The sequence below is a fragment of the Hetaerina americana genome, unplaced genomic scaffold (assembly GCF_022747635.1).
Source record: "Hetaerina americana unplaced genomic scaffold, ioHetAmer1.1.p SCAF_1, whole genome shotgun sequence".
In the NCBI taxonomy this organism is placed as follows: Eukaryota; Metazoa; Arthropoda; class Insecta; order Odonata; family Calopterygidae; genus Hetaerina; species Hetaerina americana.
The window spans coordinates 123,073,540-123,098,416 of record NW_027286069.1 but is presented as its reverse complement, the minus strand read 5'-3'; the positions used below and the strand labels follow the sequence as shown (position 1 = coordinate 123,098,416).

At 38.6% G+C, this 24,877-nt stretch overlaps 1 protein-coding gene and 1 long non-coding RNA gene across 3 annotated transcripts in view; one reads left to right on the top strand and one right to left on the bottom strand.

The window, feature by feature from the left end:
* Window positions 1-7,470, bottom strand: part of Zip48C (Zinc/iron regulated transporter-related protein 48C) — a 42,341-nt gene extending 34,871 nt beyond the window's left edge. For both annotated transcript variants that reach the window (XM_071595357.1, XM_071595362.1), the window contains exons 1-3: window positions 7,294-7,470; window positions 6,710-6,950; window positions 6,101-6,193 (exon numbers count right to left, since the gene is read on the bottom strand). In XM_071595357.1, the coding sequence (XP_071451458.1) occupies window positions 6,101-6,193; window positions 6,710-6,950; window positions 7,294-7,401 (442 nt within the window). In that variant the 5' untranslated portion in view covers window positions 7,402-7,470. The remainder of the gene's footprint in view (window positions 1-6,100; window positions 6,194-6,709; window positions 6,951-7,293) is intronic.
* Window positions 7,471-14,673: 7,203 nt separating this feature from the next.
* Window positions 14,674-24,624, top strand: LOC139687186 (uncharacterized). Its single transcript, XR_011700618.1, has 3 exons — window positions 14,674-14,895; window positions 23,840-23,924; window positions 24,029-24,624. It is a non-coding gene; the product is annotated as an uncharacterized lncRNA (long non-coding RNA).
* The last annotated feature ends 253 nt before the right edge of the window (window positions 24,625-24,877 follow it).

Genomic DNA, 24,877 nt, shown 5'->3' with positions numbered 1-24,877 from the left:
CTTAGCGGCTAATACCACCATGATCTTATTTACATCCACCCAACAGTGATCTGCAATATTATGAGTTGTCTTGGTTAATTAAACAGTCCGAAGGACCGCACATAACTAAGGAGAGATAATTTTTTACCAAGAGAATATATTAGCAGTCAACACCCTTCTTTAAACCAAAATCCCACAGACTATCTATTCTCCAACCACGATTTCCATTGTTTTCTATTGCGGCATCACTTTGTTTCTAGGACAGCATGATTGCCTTCGAGAAGTCATCTCCTAGATTGTATTTTGATTTCCCTGCAAATCTAGCTCTGTCAAATTACAATGGTCCGGCTGCAGGGCCAAAAATTTCATCTTTCAATTATTTTGGTACACACTTCTCAGCGCATGACGTAACATTCAACTAATGATGAATGAGATCATTCAGTCTTGACTTCAGCACATTTAATACAGTTCTCGGATAGAAGGGTTGCAGTAGGGAAAACCGCATGCTGGCATGAAAAGGGCTGAGAGCGGTAGGGTGCAGAATTTTCTGTTCGGCTGTGGAACAATTTTTTCATAGTGAACCTTCATTTGATATGATGCCACCTAAGATTACCTTTTAATTTCATTCCTTGGATGCATGCCAAGTTATTTACATTCAAATGAATTAACTTCATGGCAGTCCAAATGGTGTTTTTTCAGAATTTCAGAGAGCAAACACAGAAATCCCATTTTGGATTTTGAATTCGAGTCAATGCAACACCAACCTGGGCTTACTTAGGCCACACTCTATCTTTAACTGTCACATGGAACACGTATTTCTACTGATGTGGCAGTGCGATCATGAGAAGTATCTCATAACTCTTAAACACTTCCAAGACCTTTTGATGTGAGAAAAATTTACGAAAAATAACGCATACGAGTCCATAATGAAAATATACTTGGCTTGTTAGGAAGATGTCTAATAATGCCATTTTTTATTCAAAATATTTTTAAGAGTAATTCCAAACAAATATTAAACTCTATTTATGAGCAAGATTAAATTTACCTCAATAGATCAAAATATGCCCATCTTACACTAAGCACTAAAATTTAAGGTGGGTACCCAATAACATAAAAGAATATTCGCTCCGGGTCTGGAAAAGTTCTTACCTCACAACGACATCCAAATCCTTTGATTATTTGAAATGGGAAAGCAAGATGCCTCAATTGAAAATATCTTTCCAAGTACGTACTCTATTGTGGTATCAGAATATGTCTCTGGAGTAGAACTCAGGAAACTTGGTATACTCTCATTTTTTTCATTATTTCAGGAAAACCTGAACAATCTGCTAAGCCTTTTTAGTTTAGTCTTGCATTAGTTTGTTTCAGTGAGTAAGTCAGGCATTTGACACCCCAATTTGTTGAAGTTAACAATGTTGCAGTGATTGGTAATTTCTCATTTCATTCCTTTTCTGCTTTTCCTTTTTGTCCAAGCATCCCTTGCTTGTTGGGCAGTCCGCTCTTGCAGCATTGACATGCTATTCTTCATACACCCAATGGCTAAACCTAATAATATTTGCCTTCATCTTTAAACAGTGAAAGATGTTTTTATAGCAAGACTTCCATGATAATAGCTGCCACATAAACATATGTTACACTATTCGATCATCATGTCATAATGAATTAGTTTAAGTGGTTTCCAAGGTGCTACCATATATACCCAGTATAAATACTTCTTAGGCTAGTGGAATAAGTTCAAGTTAATTGAATTGATTTCTGTCACAAGAATTCCAGCAGTGCCCTTGCATAATTATTCCTAAATAATCTTTTTGAATTACACTCAGACAAAATGAACAACTGAAGGTGAGAAAAGATAAAGTAACGATCCTTGAAAATCAACTTCGTTAAACAAGTACGTACAAGGATTAATGAGGAAACTATCTAAGCTAATCCATTAGAGGTATCACACCAAGAGCAATTCAGTTTTGGAATTAGCAAGTGGCTATGATTCATGGCTGCTGTTTGAAGACCGTGCAAGAGGGAAACTATGAAAGTTTTAGAGGCTTGAATTACTGGAAAGCTTAGAACATAACAGTTTCAGGTTTAACTTAGTGGAATTCCTTCATGATGAGGGTAAAAAAAGAAACTTTGCACTTCCACATAAAGATTTAATATTTCATAAGGTGTGGAAGGGAAAACTTAGAAGATGAAATAATGAATGTAAATACGGGAGAGAAAGAGAGTTTTTTTGGAACTGATTCTCAAACATATAAGAAACCCGTTAGCCGGGGGGGGGGGAGGGGGGAGGGGGGGGGGTTAGAGGAGGAATGTAGTATTGAAGATATAAGTAGTCTCGCTTCGAATCATTTTGGACAGTCTATCCAAGATGGCGGCCTCTTACTTTGCAAGCCAGTGTAGCTCCTGCAATATTTCCCTTAATTCTACAGATAAAGTAATTAATTGCGATTTATGTTCACGCTTTTTTCATTCCAAATGCACTAATCTGAATGATCTCTTTCTGAAAGCCGTACTTGAATGCAGAGATATTTTTTGGAAATGTTTTTCCTGTCGTGCCAAGAAGCTTGCACTTTCTAACATGGCGTCCGATATCGACATGCTGAAACAGGAAATGAGCATTTTAAAAGATTCTCTCGCAATGAAAAAGGCTACTAACATATGTAAGGGTGTATCATTTGCGAAAACCGTAAAAGCCAACCCAGAGAAAGACTTTGCTCCAGATAAATCGACCTCCAATCGGACTACATTTAGTAGTGACTTGAATTTCTCAATGAAGAACAATCATTTGAATGCTGTGTTGGCTGCTTCAAAATGGATACTACTGTTCCTTTATATGCTGTCTATTTATCGTTCACCTAAGAGTGACTTTTGCGTTTTCCTGACCAAACTGACGAAACTCTTGGAAATAATCCATAAGTCAATCCATGAACCTTGCATAATAATTACAGTTGACTTCAATTGTAATTTTATGGCCGAATATAAAGCGAAAAAGGAATTCATGGATTTACTAGCGTCATTCAACATCAATGCTACCAACAGTGAACCTACTAGAGTGAGTGCTAGTTCGCAAACAGATTTAGATAATGTATTGACTAATATCGACCTTGAACTAGTGCAAACAAATACCATTAATGCCCACCTATCAGACCACTACCCACTTCTTTCTACAATTGCTTTGTCTACATCCAAAGAAAGTAAAATATACTACAAAAGTTATTTCTGTGATCAGAATATGATCGCCTTTTGTGACTTATTGAACTCCCACAAGTGGTCTGATTTGTTTTCCTTGAAGTCCTTTGACCTAAGCTTTGAATGTTTCTATCCCACCTACCTACATTACTTTGAAATCTGCTTTGCCCGTGTCCTGAAGCATACAAAAAACAAAAGCTTGTCAGTTAACTATAAAGTCAGTGGGTCTCTGATGAAATTCGTTGGCTTTCAAAGAAAATGAAAGATGCCGCTGTGTATTGCAAAAGTAAATCAAATCCAACTGACCGCCAGAAATATTCAGTACTGAAGAAAAGTTATCGCCAAACCTTACAGTGTGCTAAAAATCTGTCAACAACCATAGACTTACCAATGCAGACAATAAATTGAGAGAGATTGGGAAAATTATTAACGAATCCAAGGGTACACATAACTTACTACAAGATCTTCAACTGCAGGACTCCGCTGGGAATGCTATACCAGATTACTCTAAAATGTCCTCCATTCTGACTGGCTTCTACCTATCCCATCAAAATCCCACAGTTTCAGTCAATTCAGCTAATTATTCTCATATTCCTAACCCTAACTCATGCAATTCATTATATATATTCCCATGTTCAGCCATGGAACTGACCAACATAATCAATAAATTCCCTAACAAATTTAGTCCTTGATTAGATGGCATCCCAGGGATAGTCAAAAAAGGTCATTTAATGCTATTAAGGATCAGCTGCTGTTCTCATTTAATGAATCCCTAAAAACTGGAATTTTCCCAAGCCCTCTTAAATCAGCAAAAATTGTGCCAATATACAAAGGGAAAGGTTGCAAAATGGCAATGAACTCTTATAGACCAATATCCCTGTTGAACCAGGGGGAAAAATATTTGAAATAGTTTTTTATCAACGTCTTGTATCATATCTTGAAACATATAACCTATTATCCACATCTCAACATGGATTTAGGAAAACAAGGTCCACTACAACAGCCACATATCACATGGTGAATCAAATACTTTTAGGAATGGATAATAGAACTGAAACCCCTGTTCGCAATGGATTTCCACAAAGTCTCGGCCTCAACCATCAATCACTGAAACTTGCGGATTATTTTTTGATTTCAGTAAAGCTTTTGACTTTGTCAATCATCAGTTAATCCTATATAAACTGAAATGCTATGGTATAAGAGGCACACCCTACAAATGGATTAAATCTTATCTAAGTGAACGGCATCAGTATGTTAAGCTCTCAAGAAATGGCTCCAAATTTGTTTCTCCTGGTAGAGAAGTAACACTGGGTGTTCACCAGGGTTCTGTACTTGGTCCTATTTTATTTTTAATCTATATCAATGATCTCCCAGACAAGCTTAAGTTCATTAAGGGGATAGACCCAATACTGTATGCTGATGATACAAATATCATTGTGTCAGCCTCCTCAGTAGACAGTTTGACAGAAAGAGCAGCTGTAGTTGCTCAGATTTTCAATGAATGGTGTCTTCATAACTTTCTAAAACCCAATATAAATAAGTCCAGCCTGATTTATTTTACTAATAAAAAGAAAGTTTCCTCTGCAATCTCAGTAGATGTAAAAGGTGTGAGCATTCCCCAAAATTCCAGGACCCAATTCCTGGGAGTAATCCTGCATAGAAACATGTCTAGGGAGGAACACATTTTCAAATTACGTAGAAAGTTAAGCTCCCTATGCTTGCTCATTAGAAATATTAGATATTCTGTAAATTTAGAGGTCCTTATATCCATTTACTATGGTGAAATTTATTCTCGTGTTACTTTCAGTATCCTCTTCTGGGGTTCCTCTCCCCATGTGGGCATAATCTTCAAAATCCAAAAGAGGATTATACGTATTATGAGCAATGCTCCTTGCGATGCACCATGTAAACCTCTCTTCAAAAGACTTGGTTTATTACCAGTACCTTGCCTATATATATTTAATGACATCTTACATGCAAAGGGTAATATATTTCCCAGTACAAGTCCAACCATCATTACCATAGTCACTATACAAGGACCTGCAATGACCAACCATTTGTCAGGACACGCAATACTGCTCATGGGCCCAAAGCAAGGGGCTTAAGGTTATTCAATAAACTTCCCCATGAAATAAAATATGAAACAAAAGTAACTGTTTTTTTACAATAAATTACATTACAAGAAATTACAAATAATAAGTCTGAATGCAAGTTTTGAAAAATAGGCAATCACTTGTTAAGTTGTCAGCAGAATGAGTGTTAAACACAAACTGAAGCAGCAGGAATGAAACCATTCTGGAAATCCCCCTTTCCTCTTCACTAATCATGAGAAAAGTCACTTGTTGAGCAAGCCATTAAAAAAAAATATTATTGCTCATGAAGTGAGGTTCCACTGTAATCAATGGGTTTTTATTTGATAGTTGAGAATAGGATAAATTTTCCTTGCACTAGAATATTTGAAATTTACACATTCGGCATAAGGTGGCCCAGTTCATGTGGCTCCCAAAAACGTTCAATGACCCAGATAAACATACAGTTTGGTTTTATGGGGGAGAGTTCCGAGGGATCACACAGAATTGGAATCCTTCCCTTAGTTACTTCAGGATCTCATTCACAAAATCCCAGCTGGCTCAATACAAAGTTTGTAACAGATGATGGACGGCACACAATTTCCTAGGCTAAAATTCCCAATTCACAGCCATTAAGCTACCACACAATTAATGGTTTCCGGCATGACTTTATGGAATCGATTCATATTGGAAATGAAAAAATAGTAACTTTGTGATTCCACTAAAAATTTAATACGAGACGACCCAGGTTTCAACGTCATCTAGATGGCAAGTCACATGCATGTTATGACACTGCAGGGGCACACAGCAAAGGATGGGTCGATTGAAATGTGGTATTATAGAATTAAGATAGAAAACATAATTACCATCGATTGAAGTGGAATCACTCTTCCCCATTGCGTCATAGGTTTGGCAGTAATCTACATCATTTTTTATAGTTTTTCCACACATCTGAAGAGCTGGAAAATAAATATTTCACCCAACGTTGAAAAATGCTAAAATCTATAACAGTGCCATATTTTTCAAATAACTTAATTTAATATTTTCATAAGTAAATTTTACTGAGGAAAACTAATCAAATTTCACTATTTTCTATTATATTTAGAAATAGATTGGGGAAAGAATTGAGTTTAGTTGGTCAAATAAAGAGACGCTACGAAAGGTAACATTTAATAGCATAGGAATGTTCCATTTCCAAGTAATGATAAGGGAGTATGTTATGCAAGGAAGGAAGAGAACATGTAGTTTATAACACAAACAGAATTTCAAACAACAACATTAAATATTAGAGGAGAAACTCCTACCATTATTGGGCAATACTTTCGTCGCACTGTTTCCTGACATTATAACTGAATTTCAACATATGACAAGGACCAATCAAGACTTGTTAGGCTATTTATGAGTAGGCGCTCATAAATAGCCTAACGCTCGTAAGACAATAATATGAGTATTAGCGACATATTTGTATTACAAACCTAACAAGACCCCAGGAGTTTGATGCTTATCTGCAATTAGCGCAGATTCCATGACAGCATCAGCCACTTGCAAAAACAGAGCTCCGGCAACAAAACCTATGGCAGCTGGCACAAAAGCAAGTCCTCCTTCCACACCACTCTGCAATTCAGCTGCCTCAATGGCTGGTGCAAGGAGAGACCAATAAGAAGCAGCAAGCATAACACCACCAGCAAATCCGAGGCTCCAATCTAATAGTTTCCTCTACAAACAAAACATTGTACATATTTAAAATTGGTAGACGTATCTTTAAAGTAAACGTTCGATGAAAAGCATCTTCAATTTTTCCAAAAATTATCTATTTTATTAACATATACGAAACAAATAATTCATTCTTAGCGCGGAGAAGCATAAATAATTTAGGGATTTAAACTTTCATGAAGTCCACAGTCGCATCGAAATATATTTCCTGAAGTCACATAACAGGATAAAACGTTTGTTATATTATTGGGACCAATATTACTGCATTTAACATCGATATCGAAACACCGAAAGCAAATTAACAATCAAACTACGCATGTAAAATAATGTATCATTCCCGACATACATGAGAGCCACGTATTACAACCACCATTCCCGCTCCAGCTGCTGTGAGTCCCCATGTCATTAATGTTCCTAAAAGAGCTTGAGTTACAGGGCCATAACCTTGAATCATATTGTCATTTAAGAAAAAATTAAAATTTTAAACTCCCTCTTGAACTCCTTGTTTACGTTGTTGTGCCCCTCATCGGCGGCAACACATCATACAGCGCTCTGCAATGTGGTTTTGTTTTACAGGTTGCACGGAATTTTGTGGCGGTCTGGACAAAACCTGCAATACAACAAGCAAACTATTTTAATACTATACGGCATAAAACAATTAATAGCAGAAGTAAGATCTGGTGCTTTCCCGGCGTATTTGCTTGATGAAGTTTTGTCGGGTCTTCCACCGGTTCAGAGCTCCCATGGAACCCCTGACCCGGGGGAAGACCCAAGAAAACTTCATCAAGCATTGATAGCAGAAGCTTTCGCTATATTAATATTTACTAACATAGAGGAGCACATGTAAACTATTGAGTTTAAGGTTCTAGCATATTGTTCAGTTCCGATTACTTGTATGATGAAGAATAAATCAATCGGAAGTACAGTTTATGGAAGCAATTTATAGGAAAACAAGTCTCCCAACCATCTACATTTGAATTAGGAACCTATATAGATGAATTTTACAGCAGTTGGAAGGGGAAGGAAAATGTATAATGTGAGCTGTTTGCAGGCTCCTTTGTGGCAAATTAGGCCAAACCGTTGGGTCGCTTTCGAACATTTACCAAAGATTACATAGTCTACGTACCTCCTTAGAATACGCTAATTCCTCAACGTTGCCTAAAAAATCTACAATCATCAATCATCATCTTTAGTCTGTATATCATTGATATGAAATATATTTCGCAATCTATTCACGGATTGATTGGGGATATTACCATAAAGCTGTCCTCTTCATTTGTACTGAGACTGGCGTTTATGATACGCATAATCCAATTTATAAAAAAATATTAATCTCAACAAGATGATGCCAATCGATTGATCCCGTATAATACAGAAATTTTGGACAGTTAAATGATAGTTTATTTTTCATTTTACATCTTCACCAAGAGCCAAGATATTTTGAAAAATCAGAGTTTTTCTAAATGGATACTTCGTACAGTGTTACTACTCACTGTTATGTAAAACATAATATGAATATCTAAGAGTTTGTTACGGTATATTCGCCGGGAAATCATAAGAAATTGAATAGTAATTAACAATAAATCTGGCGATATTACTTACTGGAAAATCCTTTTGGGTCCTTTTTACATTTGGCTTCGATCAAAGATCATATTACCAAGGGCAAGTATTATAATCATTTACAACAACTTGGACGGACTTTTCAAATTGTAAATTAGCGATATTGTTTATATTGACCTATCAAATGATAACGTGAGGGCATTTATGAAGACTAACAACGTTTTTTATACCCTCATATCGCTATTTGCTCGGATAACACGCTAGGCTCAACGGATTGAATAACACTAGGTGCATACAGACAGTCACCAAAAAATAGGAGATGGAGCAAGCAATGAGGCCAGGTCGTAAGGGGAAAGGTTGTTCCGTTGTTTAAAAGTTTGACGTTTATGTTGGCACTCTATTCTCAAAACACATAGTTCTCACATTGTACCGCTCACTGTTTTTCTGGATGGGAATCATAATTGATCTAATGTAGTACTGCTCTATCTGGTTTTTAAATTTCACCCACCGTTCATCAACATGTCCCATCCCCTTATCCTCAAATAGATATAAACTCTTTCTTATTACTCCTTCCTTATTTACTCCCGTTAAACATTTTGCGTTCCACTTTTGACCTCTCCTTTCGCTACCAGTCCTTTTCATTTATAAATTATATGTCTTGACAACTAAATCATTGTCTGAACGTCCACCCTTTTGAAGCCGTGTTAGTTGATAAGTCCGTTCCTAAATCTATATCTATCCATGATTCAATATTAAACCTCTATTTTTCAAATATTCCTGCGTCTTTTGTTTTGTTTAAACCAAGTTTTAGCTATAATTAAGGCATTTCTCCTGCAAATATATTTTGTTCTCAACCCACGGTTATTCTTTATTCGCCTTCAATCACCATTGAGTTCCAGTCTCCCATCAACATTAGGAGTTTATTATATTGCACGCCATCAATTATTTCGCCAAATTGATGCCCACTACTTCCCCCAAATGACTGTTTTTCGGATGCACTCCTGGACTGCAATCAGAACACGCAAGCGCAGCTCAGTTTACTGTACAATGATCAAGATCAGCCTTAATATTTCTTCTATCTTATATAAACCACATATTTCACAATAGATAAAATAGTGATAAGCCGTTGAGAAGCGTCAACACCTGTTTATGTTAGACATTTGACTTCTGAGAGTATGCAATAAGAGGTTAGAATTACGACGAATTTCAAACAACGCCTGAAACCATCGATTATAATGTAAATCATATTATGATTCAAACTAACGCATTTTTATGAATAACAACGATTCAAGTTAGGGTATAAGTGTTGTGAGATTACAGTTTTTACATATTTGGTTAATATATTTAAAAATCACCATTAAGAAATGGTAGATCATAATTTTGAAGGGCCCAATTCTTCGCCGAATCAAATGTATGGTACGCCAAAAATTTAGTCATTGTGAACTGGGAGTTCATCTGATACTCTTAGTGCAGTGTAAGTGTGAAACTAAGCAGCGACTCTAATACATTCAACGGCAATACCATTAGCCGATCATTAACGTAAAAAGATGTAATACTCATGCTTCTACAATTTTATCTATGCAAATTTAGAAATGAGAACAAATGAATTGCGCTTCAAATTTCAAAATAATATTGTTCCTGTTAGTTTGGCAATGGGATATATGAGACTGTAATAGAGGGGAGAACGTAAGGCAAGCGAGGAAGGAGCAGGAATACATTGGATAGGGACGCTTTAAAAAAAACGTCGCCTTTCTAGAGTCTGTTTTCTTTTTTCTAATAATTTCGAGATTACGTTATCCTCTTCCCATCACTATCATTATAATACTTTTCACATTGAAAATTTTCGAACTTGGCGACTTTTTGCATACTGTTCAATTTTAGAAAGTATTTTTCGATGTTGAACCTAAGAAACAATAATGTTTCTTTCGCTGTTTCATAGCTATTTTTATATATTTTTCCAACAAGAGTGTTTCAGATGGCCATTTCTTGAATGCAGAACCGCAATACTATTTTGGTATCTTTTTTCCCAATTGAATCGGCGCCAATGGTGGAACTAAAGCGGCTTCGCAAACCCAGCATACTTATTATTTGCTGCCCTCCAAAGGTCTGTTCGATTGATCCAATATTTTTAGCGTATTTCTCACCACTTTGAGGAATAAATTACTGTACACCGTTCGTCAATGCCAAGCTTATCTTTTGCGGGTTTCATATGCAGGATGTTCACAGCTCATTATTTCTTCGTAAATAAAAGAATCGTCGGCACATCAGTAAATATTGAATTTAAGAGCGCAAATGGAAAAAAATATTATAGATGCAACCGGTCAGTGAATCGATAGATGACATTTTCAAGAGGGTCGCTAGTTATTATTCGCCCCTCGGGCCCGCAACAATGATCAGGCCCACAGCATATGCACGTGCAGATGTCATTCATTAGGCAATCATCTCCTGATGGCCCGCATGGATTGAGTGAACTCCCTGCTCGTGCCCGCGGCATCAAGAGGGGAGTCTCACTGCCCCCCCCCCCCCCACATCCTGCGTTCATTATGCTCAATTTACGAGCCCGCATGTTGAGGGCGAGGGGCAGGGGAGCGGGATAAAGGAGGGACGATGGATTAATGTTTTTTGGGAGGCCAGTGAGGAATGCACAGTCCCTCGAGCAGTCGCCGATTGGATGGAGATCACAGTTTTGGATTGTAAGGAACGTGATTCACCCCAAAGGGGTTAGGGACTCTCTGCAAATACATTCTTAAATCAGGTCTTTGGTGTTCCTAAACGTAGGTACTCACTACTCAAGGATCCTACGATCCCAATGTTTAATGGGACCTGACAAACAAATCGATTAACAATATCCCTCCAACTGTTCTAATCATAGAAAATCATGTCGAACACTTTTGTCATTACTTCCGACATATGCAAAATTTTTTATATTAAACGAAACGAAATCATATTTAATTACCATGTTTGAGCTGGAAAAATATTAGCATGCAAAAATGTGTTGATAACCTTTTAGTTTAGTAAAAGGTCAATATTTTGAGAGCATATGATGACAATTCCAACAAATTTGCGCAGCAAACGAGTTAATATCTTTGATTGACCTTAACAGCGAAAATATCTGATTAAATTTTGAAACATTTGGATCCAAGTCCAGCCACATTATTTTTTTTCACTCCTACTCATTAACATGCATAATATTATAATCGTCATGAAGAGATCTAAGTCTTCTGCCAAGTTGTTGCTGCTTCCAGACAAGCATGTAGAGTCACAAAAGAGCTGGATACTCTTGGTGTCCGTCGAAGCTTTGATTTCGCAATGAAAGTAGATAGATTGGTGGAGGTGTATAAAAATCTTTTTAATTTAAATGAAATTTGATTTGAAAATCAAATATTTTTAATACGCAAACCAAATGCTTTGCGAATGTATTGTATCTTCTAAATGTGGCAATCCCAAATGTGAATAGGGAAATTATCGAGCATTTTTACGGCGGCCAAAATGTTGTCGATGTTTTGAATAAAGTGTTGTGATGAAACGCATCCCACTACTCAAACATTGCTGAAAAATCTTGCACTTCATCAGTGTCTACAGCATTGCCCAAAAGTTCTTAGTTAACAAATAGCGGTCTTACCTGAGAAATAAGAAAATAACCAAATTATTTTAATTATGAAGTTATGTCTTTCTATTTGTTCAAATAATTTCCGCCAAGGATCAGTGATATAGCTTCATTATCAATCTAGCGGAATAAGACAAAATGATACATTTGAGTCGTTGATGATTTTGCTAAGAAGCTACGAAAACTACGGTTTTTATTACGGATCACCAAGGGCACCATGTTTTACATTTTTTACATCTCCCCTTTCTCGGGTAGTAGTAGTATTAGTATTTAGAGGAGGCGACCGACAGCTGAGGTCATTTGCGCCATAGGGGATGTGATGGAAAGGGTGGAAAGAAACACGGCGTCAGCATTAGCCTACTCTAATAACGAAGGCGCCAAGGGGTCCGCAGCTTAACGTCCCATCCAACGGACGGCGTACTCACTCAGAGTGCCCTCCACAAAGCACCTCAATTAGGGATCGAGCCAACGCCCAACCATTTGGGGTACTGGTATGACCTTCTTCCCTTTCTCATTTAGTCTTTTAAGTTGTAGGAATGAAGCAGTGAAGAAGGGTCTATTTTATTCCCAGCCCATGGGTTCTATGATTGACAAATTTCTGCGATTAAAGCCGTTAATCAGTGGGAATTTTTAGTCTGGACCCTAGCGAAAGCCATGTTCTGCCATCAATTCTTCAAATCACGTCCAAATAGTTGGCTGAACACTTATCCTTTTCCATTTACGCGGCGGCGTCGAAAGCACGGAAGAGAGCGCCGAACTTAAGCTTCCGCCCTAAATACGTCGTCCACAATCAATAGCCAATGGGCTAGTACGTAATTGCTGTTGAGCATGGTATTCAGAATGCTAATCAAGGAGATATATCCTAGAGACTTCTGCTAAATATAAGTTGTGGGTTCGCATAAGCATCTATAAAGGTTCTCTGGGAAGTATCGGCGCAGGAAAGTGAACTGGACTTCTGCCCAGTGGACTTTCACTCCACCCCCACAATCGAGACCGAACCCACGAATACCACCAAGAACCGCTTGCTTTCAGAATTAATTCCACCGAGGGGTGGAGGTTGGATGTCTTGACCCAGTCAGTGAGTCGAGGATGACCACAATGTCCATCTAGCCTCGCCGTTTTAAACAAACACGAAGGTTTAAGGTGAGAAATAGTTGCAACGAAACTTTCCACTCAACCCGTAGGAGCTAATCTCTTCGCCTCCATTTCTCTACCTCATCATCTAATTTAGAGGTCTCCTTGAGTGTGCACATGTTGTAGTATGTGCATGTACTCGTATGATCCCACTCAAATTTCTGTTCACACCCATGCAAACTGGTCTTCAGTCTGAAGATTTGCTCATGGTCGAGGAAAATAATTGTAATCAAGTACCTTTTCCTCGTGAATTTGTAAACACGAAGACTCAGTACTCAAGTCGTCCTCACATCACTGTAGTCGAGTTTCTGATTCTGAAGGGTTAAAACTCTGCATTTCGGACGCGGTGAAATTAAATAGTAGCTAATGAAACTGAATGAAAAGTTATCTACGTAACCCAAAAGAAAAAAGCCACGACAAGAGCGCTAATATCATGTGACAATATCGCAGGTTGTATGTAATGACAGATTGCCACCGCGTATGTTCTGTTAAGTCGTGGTTTTATTCTGAGTGATGCATGAGGTAAGGCTTATTTTTCAGGAATTAAATGCTTAATTTTTCCCGGTCCGGAGCGGCAGAACTGCTCCCGTTCAAGGCGTTCCGATGATAATGCACTGTGCTGATATAAATGCTCCATCCCCAAGTGAAGTGCGACGGAACGTCGCGAACGAAGCTGTAATTCGAGAGTGCATGCTGTGGCCAGCGTACAAAAAGCGGTGCATCGCAAAAAAACCGGGAGACTTCGGAGCATGAAAAATAAAGATGTAGTGTAGCCATGTGTGATAGTATGTTGTGCGCTAATAATTAAAATATGCATTTAGTACTCTTTGAAAAAGAAAAACATTATCTTTTCTTCAAAATTTAACTGTCTAGGAGCTTTCAACGAAATTTATAAAAGTTCCTGAAGAGGTTTAACTGAAAATTAATGAACTCCATGCTTAGTATCTTCGCTCTTAGAAATATAGGTAATACTGTTTTTCTATAATAACCCGGAACTGCAAACAATGAAAACATTTCATAGAAAATCCAAGGGCCAAAGCGTGGAAAAGATCTCGAAGAACTCCTCGTCATCGAATCGATGCTAACGAGCGCATGATCGCATTTACGAAGGCAAAAAAATTCACTCGAATTGTGAAGTTGACATTTAAAGTAGACCAAGCTTACTCTGCTAGAAAATGAAGGATAAAGGCTGCGACTGACACACACCCCCCCTGAAGACGAATCTTATCCTCGGAAATTGAGAAAACTACTGACAATAAAGAACCCTGCATCCGTCAATTGGTTTAATTGCCTCCATAGAATCCAAACCCGCCTGACTATGCGTCACAGGCGGAGGCTTGGCCCGCATCTTGGCGGTGGGGAACGACGCATACATATGAGGCGAAGCGGGGCGCGTTGGACCAGTGTGATCATAGCGGGCCGCGGAGGAGGTCGAGCCCCGGGTCTCCCACTCAGCCCCTCCTTCGCGGCAGGAGGAGACTCCAACGTCCGGGATGGACCCGCTGAGTGTCCCCAGGGGGGCGAATCAGGGAAGAGACATCGATGTCTAAGAATTTGCACATTGCTTTCGCAACCCTGGCAGAACATTTGTCGTCGTCCAGTGTTCTGGGAAAGGAAGAGAAAACTACACACCAGCCAAGTGACAAGGTACGCAATAAGCTATAGATAAGTTGGTATTTTTTATTTCTGTTTAACACTTCTCAAGTGGTCAAAAGGTCTTTCCTCATTGCATAACTAATAGCTATTTACTACAATTTGTTAATATTCCGGGCTAAACGTAACCAGCCGGTCGGAATTAGGGTGGCCTATCCTACCATATTTCCCGGGATCATTACTGTCGCACATTCTATTTCTTATAATTTCCAGGGTACTGTATTCATTAAAACCTCTCGGGTTTATTTTAAAACACGCAAATAGCTTTATAATATACCCTTAATTCCTCTGCATAAGCTAACCAATTATCAAAATAGTAGTAAAGATTATGGGTTCATCAGCAAACTTTAACAAACAACCAAACTAAATGTTGATTTGATGGGTAAGGGTAGACCTCACCTAATCCCAAGGCCAATGGCATGTGAATCCCATGCATCAGGGTAAGGAGGGCAGCTCTATGCCACCTGCTGATCACCAGGAAAATCTGATATATAGTACGAAAAATCATAGAATTTGGGTGGATCTGAGGGGGCTCAAGGGACTTGCCCGGGAGCAAACCAAGGACCTTTGATAGTAGCTCAGCACTCTATCCACTGGTTTACCTCACCCCCTACTAGCAAATGTACTCAATTTTTAATGAGGAATGTTAAAATTCATATTTTCAAATTTAATGACTCCGTTCCTGGGCAACCAACACCATTAAGTTAATTCCAAGGGTGAAGCACTCATGTTCCCTTGATTTCTTTCATTTACTGCCAAAAAGTGTGTAACCCTTAGTTGGGGAACACTTGTCCAAACCCAAATGCCACTAGCTTGGGTTCCAACTTGGACTTGTTGATGGTAAGTGCATCTAAACACAAACACATAGTTATTCCAAACAGTGTTTATTTATGCATATATATTGCGTGGGTCATGGTAGTCCAGGGGTAGAGCATTGGACTACTGACCGAAGGGCCTGCGTTCGATTCCCGGGCAAGGCACTCTGGGCATCTGCAGCTCCACCCAAGCTGGGTGATTTTTTGGATACCAGACCTTCCTGGGGAAACTATAACCAGCACAGGGAAAGGAACTGGCCCCCCTGCCCTGATGTGTGAATTTCACACGCCATCAGGCTTAGTACAGGGTGAACTCTACCATCACCTACCAAACCAACTGTGTTTATTGTTTTTTTATACGTTGTGTCTAATTACTGAGTATTAGTGTTTAAATTCATTGTGAATAGATTCCACATGCTATGCTTGAAACAGCAAATTTTGGTTGGTGTAAATGTTGATAGGTAATGTGTAATTGCATTATCAAAAGGATGCTAACTAGGGTTTGGGGGAGAAGATAAAGACGAAGAGTTTGAAGCCAACCCCAAGCATAGTCACTGCTGTTGGATAACAGTTTTGATACTTTGAAATGAGATAATAACTCCAGAAATTCCTGAAGATTCTTTACTGAAGAAGCAACAATAAAAGCATAATTTCTTTTTCTGTTAAAGTTAGATAATAATGAAGCATAATTCTTTGTGAAACACTCAACAAACTTATTTGGCAGAGAATTTCAACTAATTCAATAAACTTTAAATCTGAATTAATAAACCTGATGATGCCATTCCACATTAATGAAAATTAGTCGCAAAAGTCCTTCATAACTTAATCTGTGAATAGCGTTCTAATGCAAAGATCATCAGGCTCTCTACTGGAAGGTCATGGATTTAATTCCGTGAATAACCGTTTACATGAATGTTTCATGCATATAAGTTACACAGACATATTAATTTCTCATATTTCCCCAGTTTTTATATACAATGTTTTAAACATAATGAAAGTCTTATTATAGCAAGAAAAGTAATATTTGTGATTTGAGAAAAGAAAAAATGAGCAGATGTGTGGCCAGGAATAAAGGTTTCTTTGAATTTATCTACCCACATCATCTATGGATGAGAACCTAATGCCTGGACACATGATTTCTGAGATTTAGGTTAGACATTATTTCATTTAAAATGCTGTCGAGGAAATCAAGTGATATTTATACCAAGGGTGTGGTAATGTTTTGCAAATTAATTAACAAAACTTCATTTCTTAAAATGGCAAAACAACATTCAAATGCTTGTTATCCCTTTTTATTTGAATAAATGCTTAACAATATTATTAAACTGAAAAATGAGCTTGTTATTCACCCATAAAATTAATATAAGTAACTCAATTGAATAAAAGGCTCCGCTTTCTAATCTTAGGCTGGAAAAAAGAAAATAATATCCCACGAAAAGGCTTTAAAATACACCAAAATATGCTTTCTTCAGTACTCCTAAATTATTTCATAGTTTTAAGGTACATGTGAATAAGTAAATAACTTTAAGCCAATTGTAAATTTATGGAATAATGTCTGACAATTTGTTGCATTGCTATTTACTCTGGCAGCTATATCTGTAACCTCACCCCTTGTGTATCATGTGAACTCTTTGATTCATTAAAATTTGATGAGCCAACAACATTTTGTACGGAAATTCAGAGTTATATGGTTCTAGGATCCTGCCCAGAGCTTTAATCCAACCATCTTGCCCATCTGGAATTCCATTGTTTATTTACAACCATTATCAATCGGCTAGCTTTAACACCAAATACTAGAAGACTGAATATATTGCAGCATTAAGTACCTTCCTTTTGTAATCCGCATCATTTTGAAATCATATTGCCCCAATTTGCTCAAATAATGCCGAAAGTTGATGTTTCTGTAATCATGCTTTGTAGCTTTAATTTTACCCTGGTCTAGTAGAAACACTTCCGGTTTAATGCTTTTCTGTTTGACTTCTTTTGGGGACTGACTGACAGTCAGTTCTTCTGTTTCTTCCGAGGGAGATGGAGCTAAATTCCATCAAAACCATTGAGAAATAACGTGTGAGTGTTCCCTTTATGTGCTCTTATATTGTTTGTTGCTGTCTAAGTTTTAGAAATACACATATTATTATCATTAGGCAATCTACCGGTTAAGGTAGGTTGCGGATTAACCTCCTGTCTCCCCAATCTACGAGGGTCATCCGGAAAGTAGTACCCGTTCGTGCCGCATGAAGTGCTGACGACGCGAGTAGCCGCTGGACGAGGTCAGATAGCTTCAGTGGCTTGTCTGCCTTCTCTGAGCCAAGTTGCGTGACGCTAGCATTGCCTGTGTTGTTTCTGTGATTGTTTACAATGTTTAAAAAAATTGAGAACGCCGCCAGTTGTGAAGTGAGGGCAGTGATTAAATTCCTCAATGCAAGAAACGTTCGCCCATGTGATATACATCGCCAATTAAAGGAGGTGTATGGAGACAATGTAATGGACGAGTCGTCTGTTCGGCGGTGGTGTCGCAACTTCAACATGGGGAGGGGGAACACACACGACGATGAGCGTTCGGGGAGACCGTCTGTCATTACAGACCAACTGGTGAGCTCAGTTGACGAATTCGTGAGGAACGATCGGCGCGTCACAATTGATGACATCTGTGAGCATTTTCCCAATGTTTCTCGAACAATTGTTCATGAAATTGTTAAACACCATCTGCATTATGCAAAAATTTGTGCAAGATGGGTCCCTCGCGTATCTCAATGAGCTGGCGGCGAAGGACTATGCAGCAGGAATACAGAAACTTGTCACACGTTATGACAAATGCCTTAATTTGCTTGGAGATTATGTTGAGAAGTAGTTTAAAGTATCCTCTTTCAAATAAAATTTTTTATGTTTGTTAATATTTACTTTTGTCTTTTTAATTCACGAACGGGTACTACTTTCCGGATGACCCTCGTATACCTATTTTCTGCAATATACTCATCAGCATTTCCCAATTCACTCTATCAAACGCTTTTTCGAAATCTACGAAACAGGCAAATACCTCCTGGTTGTGTTCTATATTCCTCTCGATTAATAATCTCATTACTGCAATGGCATCACGCGTACCTCTCCCCTTCCTAAACCCAAACTGATCATCCCCTAAGTAATCATTTGCCCCACTCTCTATCCTTTTGTTTATGATCCTGAGAACAACTTTAGCTGCGTGGGATATTAAACTAATTGTCCTATAGTCCTCACATGACGTGGCCTTTACCTTTTTCGGAATAGCAACTAAAACTGATCTCACAAAGTCTTCCGGCCAGATTCCCTCCTCATAAATACTACGGATCAGCCCATATAGCCTCTTCCTCCCACATTTTCCTAAGCATTTTAAAAGTTCCACGGGAATGTTATCTACCCCCACGGCCTTATTTAGTTTCATCTCCCTTAATGCCCTTTCTATCTCATTGTCTAGTATGCCTGGACCTAAGCTGTCTTCCTCTACGTCATTTTCTTTTTCAATGTCTAACTTTGTTGGTCTGAGTTCTTTACTATACAGTTCTTCTATATACTCCTTCCATCTCTCTTGGATCTTTCCTGCGTCAACTATTACCTTACCCGCCTTATCTCTAACTGTTAGCATAGCTCTTCCTTTCTTACTTCCCGATAACGATTTAACTTTGCTGTACAGCGCACCGATTTCACCCTTCCTCTGCAGACTTTCCATATCCTCGCACTGCGTCTTCCACCATGCGTCTTTTGCCTTATATGTTGCCCGCCTCAATTTATTGTTCAATTCTTTGTACTTAATTTTGCCTGACTGTGGGTTTACATTTTTCCATTTTCTCCGCCCATCCATCTTTGTAATCATCCCATCCTAGTCATTTTTGTGTTAACGGTTCCAATAGTGTCTTTAGTAGATTTCGATGACCCTTTATTGATACATTCCCATTTTTCTTCGATAGTACTTAGCTCTTTATCATCCTCCACAAATCTCTCTGCAGCCTAATGGTACTCCTTCCTTGTCATTCTATTTAATGCTTCTACAATACATTTTCTAACCTGCCGCCCCTGCCTTATCTTTTTGAAACGGACACTACATTTCATAACAACTAAATTGTGGTCAGAGTCCACATCGCCCAATGCAAATTTATCGCAATGTTCATTGTTATTTTGATGATCCCTAGAGCTGTGCTGGCGGGAGTAATAAAAATTGCTCCTGGTAGGGTCACCCATGCCAGATAGGTTGAAGGTTAGGAGCCAGACGAAAGGTAGTCCACGCAGGGTCTGTTCCTCAGTGAGGCGGCTGCAATGGCGTCTGACCCAAGAGGGGCAGCCAGTAAGTGATGGTGTCACGTTAAAAACACTATTTAGGAAGGCAACAGGAAACCACCTCAATTATCATTACCAAGACATGATAATGGACACTACAGAGAATATGAGTCCTGGCAACTACGGGCCTCGGCCGTGTGTCGTGCCCGGCAGCGGGGCAGGCAAGGCTTCCGTGGTCGTCATCCCACGAAACCCTTGCAAGGGAAAACCAGCAGCAGCAGGACAGAAGACTGAGGAGAAGAAGATCAAATGAGTTAGATTAGGAATGTGGAATGTTAGGACAATGATGAGGACAGTGAAATTGGAGAATACTAAGCGAGAGATGGAAAGGGGAAATATAGATATTTTTGGTCTATGCGAAGTGAGATGGAAGGATAGCGGGGATTACTGGAGTGAAAAGTATAGAATAATATACAGCGGTGGGGACGAGAGCCAACGAGGGGTTGCCATAGTATTAAATGAAGAGGTAGGAAGAAGCGTAGTGAACATAGAGCAGGTAACGGATAGATTATTGCTAATAGAGATAAAAGCAGAACCGACGAACTTGGTTAATATTCAGGTATACATGCCACCGAGCAACCATAAGGAAGAAGAGGTCGATAGGATATACAATCAGTTAGAGGACATAATCACGTTTGCTCCTGCAGGGAAACATTTGATAGTGATGGGGGATTGGAATGCGACGGTCAGCGAAGGAAGAGATGGTGATGAGGTGGGGGACTACGGTTTAGGCACGAGGAATGACCGTGGGGAGAAAGCAGTTGAGTTCTACAGGAGACAGGGGTTAGTCATCACCAACACTTGGTTTAGACACCACAAAAGATGCAGGTATACATGGAAAATGCCAGGAGACTCAGAGAGGTATCAGCAACATTATATTCTGGCTACACACAGGTTCAGGAACAGTGTGATAAATTCGCACAGCTTCCCGAGAGTGGATGTGGACTCTGACCACAATTTAGTTGTCATGATATGTAGCGTCCGTTTCAAAAAGATAATGCAGGGGCAGCGGGTTAGAAAATGGGACGTAGAAGCATTAAATGGATTAAAAAGGAAGGAGTACCAACAGGCTGTAGAGGAAATCATGGAGGATGGTAAAGAGCTAAGTACTATCGAAGAAAAATGGGAAAGTATCAAGAAAGGGTTACCTAAAGCCACAAAAGACACTATTGGAACCATTAACGCGTAAAGGACTAGGAAACCATGGATCACGGATGAGATGATTACAAAGATGGAGGAGAGGAGAAAATGGAAAAATGTACACATGGAGTTAGGCAAATTGAAGTACAAAGAGTTAAACAATTAATTGAGGCGGGCAACAAATAGGGCAAGGGAAGCATGGTGGACGACGTAGTGCAAGGATATGGAAAGTCTGCAGAGGAAGGGGGAAATCGGTGCGCTGTACAGCAAAGTTAAATCGTGATGGGGAAGTAAGAAAGAAAGATCTATGCTAACATTTAGAGATAAGGCGGGTAAGATAATAGTTGACACAGGAAAGATCCAAGAGAGATGGAAGGAATATATAGAAGAACTGTATTGAAAAGAACTTAGACCAACAATGTTAGACATAGAGAAGGAACATGACGTAGAGGAAGGTAGCTTAGGTCCAGGCATACTCGCCAGGCATACCCCCTGATTGGGGAGAGGTACGCGTGATGCCATCGCAGTAATGAGATTATTAATTGAGAGGAATATAGAACACAACCAGGAGGTATTTGCCTGTTTGGTAGACTTCGAAAAAACTTTTGATAGAGTGAACTGGGAAAAACTAACGAGTATATTGAAGAAAATAGGAATAGATTGGAGTGACAGGAGGCTAATCCACATCCTGTACATGTCTCAGACTGCTCAGGTGCGAGTTTGGAACCGGGAATCCGGATGGGCAGTGTTAGGAAGAGGTGTAAGGCAGGGTTGCCCATTATCACCGTTGCTGTTCAACCTGTATGCAGAGGAAATGATCAAAGAGGCATGGGAAGAACTGGAGATAGGAATGAAAGTGGGCGGGGAATTCGTAAAATCAGTTAGGTCCGCTAATGACCAAGCTTTAGTATATGTCAGTCAGCCAAGGGGCAACAAGCATTGCTTAGTGAATTTGAAATTCAGTGCGAAAGGTATGGGATGAGAATCAACATTAATAAAACAAAGGTTATGTGATTTTCTAGAAAGAAAGAGGCTAAGCTAAACATTAAAATAGGAGGGCAAAAACTAGAGCAGGTAGAACAGTTCACGTATCTCGGTAGTGTCTTGGACCAACACGGTCAAAGTAGTAGGGACGCAAGGAGAAGAATTGCGCTAGGCAAAGAGGCTATCACAAGGAGGAGGGAGTTGATGACAGGGACGTTGAGTAAGGATATTAAGAAAAGACTTGTAAAAACTTTGATATGGAGTGTAGCTATGTATGGCGTGGAAACGTGGTCATTGAAGCAGGAGGATAGACATGGACTGGAGGCTTTTGAAATGAGGGTGTTGAGAAGAATAGAGAAGGTGAACTGACAGAGAAGAAAAAAAAGGAGGAAGTACCAAGTATGGTGGGTGAAGAGAGGGGTTTGTTGGGAGAAATCCTATGGAGGCAGGAAAAAATAAATAAATAAATATATATATATATATATATATATATATATATATATATACGGCGAATAAATACTCATTTATAATATATATATATATAGATATATATATAAAAATTGTTTGATACTGTCAATCTACGAGGGTCATCCGGAAAGTAGTACCCGTTCGTGCCGCATGAAGTGCTGACGATGCGAGTAGCCGCTGGACGAGGTCAGATAGCTTCAGTGGCTTGTCTGCCTTCTCTGAGCCAAGTTGCGTGACGCTAGCATTGCCTGTGTTGTTTCTGTGATTGTTTACAATGTTTAAAAAAATTGAGAACGCCGCCAGTTGTGAAGTGAGGGCAGTGATTAAATTCCTCAATGCAAGAAACGTTCGCCCATGTGATATTCATCGCCAATTAAAGGAGGTGTGTAATGGACGAGTCGTCTGTTCGGCGGTGGTGTCGCAACTTCAACATGGGGAGGGGGAACACACACGACGATGAGCGTTCGGGGAGACCGTCTGTCATTACAGACCAACTGGTGAGCTCAGTTGACGAATTCGTGAGGAACGATCGGCGCGTCACAATTGATGACATCTGTGAGCATTTTCCCAATGTTTCTCGAACAATTGTTCATGAAATTGTTAAACACCATCTGCATTATGCAAAAATTTGTGCAAGATGGGTCCCTCGCGTATCTCAATGAGCTGGCGGCGAAGGACTATGCAGCAGGAATACAGAAACTTGTCACACGTTATGACAAATGCCTTAATTTGCTTGGAGATTATGTTGAGAAGTAGTTTAAAGTATCCTCTTTCAAATAAAATTTTTTATGTTTGTTAATATTTACTTTTGTCTCTTTATTTCACGAACGGGTACTACTTTCCGGATGACCCTCGTATGTTCTCACTCACTACTTAATACTAACTGGAGGTTATGGATTCACCAGAAGTGAAAAAATTATCATTATAACTGGTTATAAGGCAAATTGAAAATGGTTATAAAATTTATCATATAATCACGTAATTGGTTCTCAAAGAATTATATTTTTGCCACTCATTCTGAACATTTGTGTCACTTTTTTATGGCAACTTGCCAATAGCCATGCAGGCATTATTACATGTTCGTACTTCAGTGCAGATGCTTGCGGGGTTGAGGAGTTACTCAAAGACAACTATAACTTATCACAAAAAAATGTATCTTTAAAATAATAGTGTATTATGAAAAGTTATTATTGCAATTAATCTTACTGTTCTTATTTATATAGCATACATCGCTGGCCATAAATCTCTGAATATTTTCTTGATGTTGGTGTATGTACCAATTGAGAAACAAAGTTAAGCATGCACCAGGTAATTAAACTGACCTTCTAAGTTATATGCAGAAGTAATTGGATTGATTGCAAGCTGTTTTACCTGTAGTATAAAAATAAAGGACTCCATCCTTCCTATTACAGCACACCATAAGTAAAATGCTGTGGATACCATGCTGCTTCTCCAAATGAGCTGTACACAGGACTATGGGCAAGATGACCTCATAACTTGAAGAGAAATTGGAAAGTCCTCCCTTATGCTAGGAGCATTTTATTCCAAGGAGAAGACACCATAGAATTCTTTGAAATGATTTGCTGGTCTTTTTGCAAAATGATTTTGAAACAAAACTTTATTTCATTCCATGCGAGTATTTGATCAACCAATATTATGACATCTCAGCATTTCCTCTAGTTAACCATCTCCAAGAGATCACATGCTTTTAGAGGTGTATTTTTAATGATCTTAACAGTTAAAAACTGTCCGTACTTGTATTTAGAGTTTCCATATTTCTTGGGCTTCAGATTTCATTATGTAAGCCTTGATAAAAATGTTCAATAAAAATTAAGTTTGCATATGTCCCCATATGCTTGAAGGCATCGTAAGCTTATAGCACTACACCCCGAAAACAACAATACTTATGTGCAGGAAAGGCAGCAATTTTATTTTCAATCTTTGATCAAGGTTTTCTTAATTTTGTCTTATTATGATTTCAGTTTTTGTTGACTTTGTTAGCCATTTGAATTTCAGATTTTTTAATATTTATTTTCTATTATGTTTTGAGTTTTGGTTAATTTTATTCCGTATTATGTTTTGAATATCGATTACTTTTATTTTTAATTAAGCTTTGGGTTTTCGTTGCTTTTTTTTTCAATTGTGAGTCCAGTTTTTCTTAATTTTATTTTTTCTATTATGGTTTTATTAGTTTGTTTTTTATCATGATTTGAGTTCTTCTTACTTTGCTTCTCTCTGGTACGCTTTGAGCACCAGTTGTA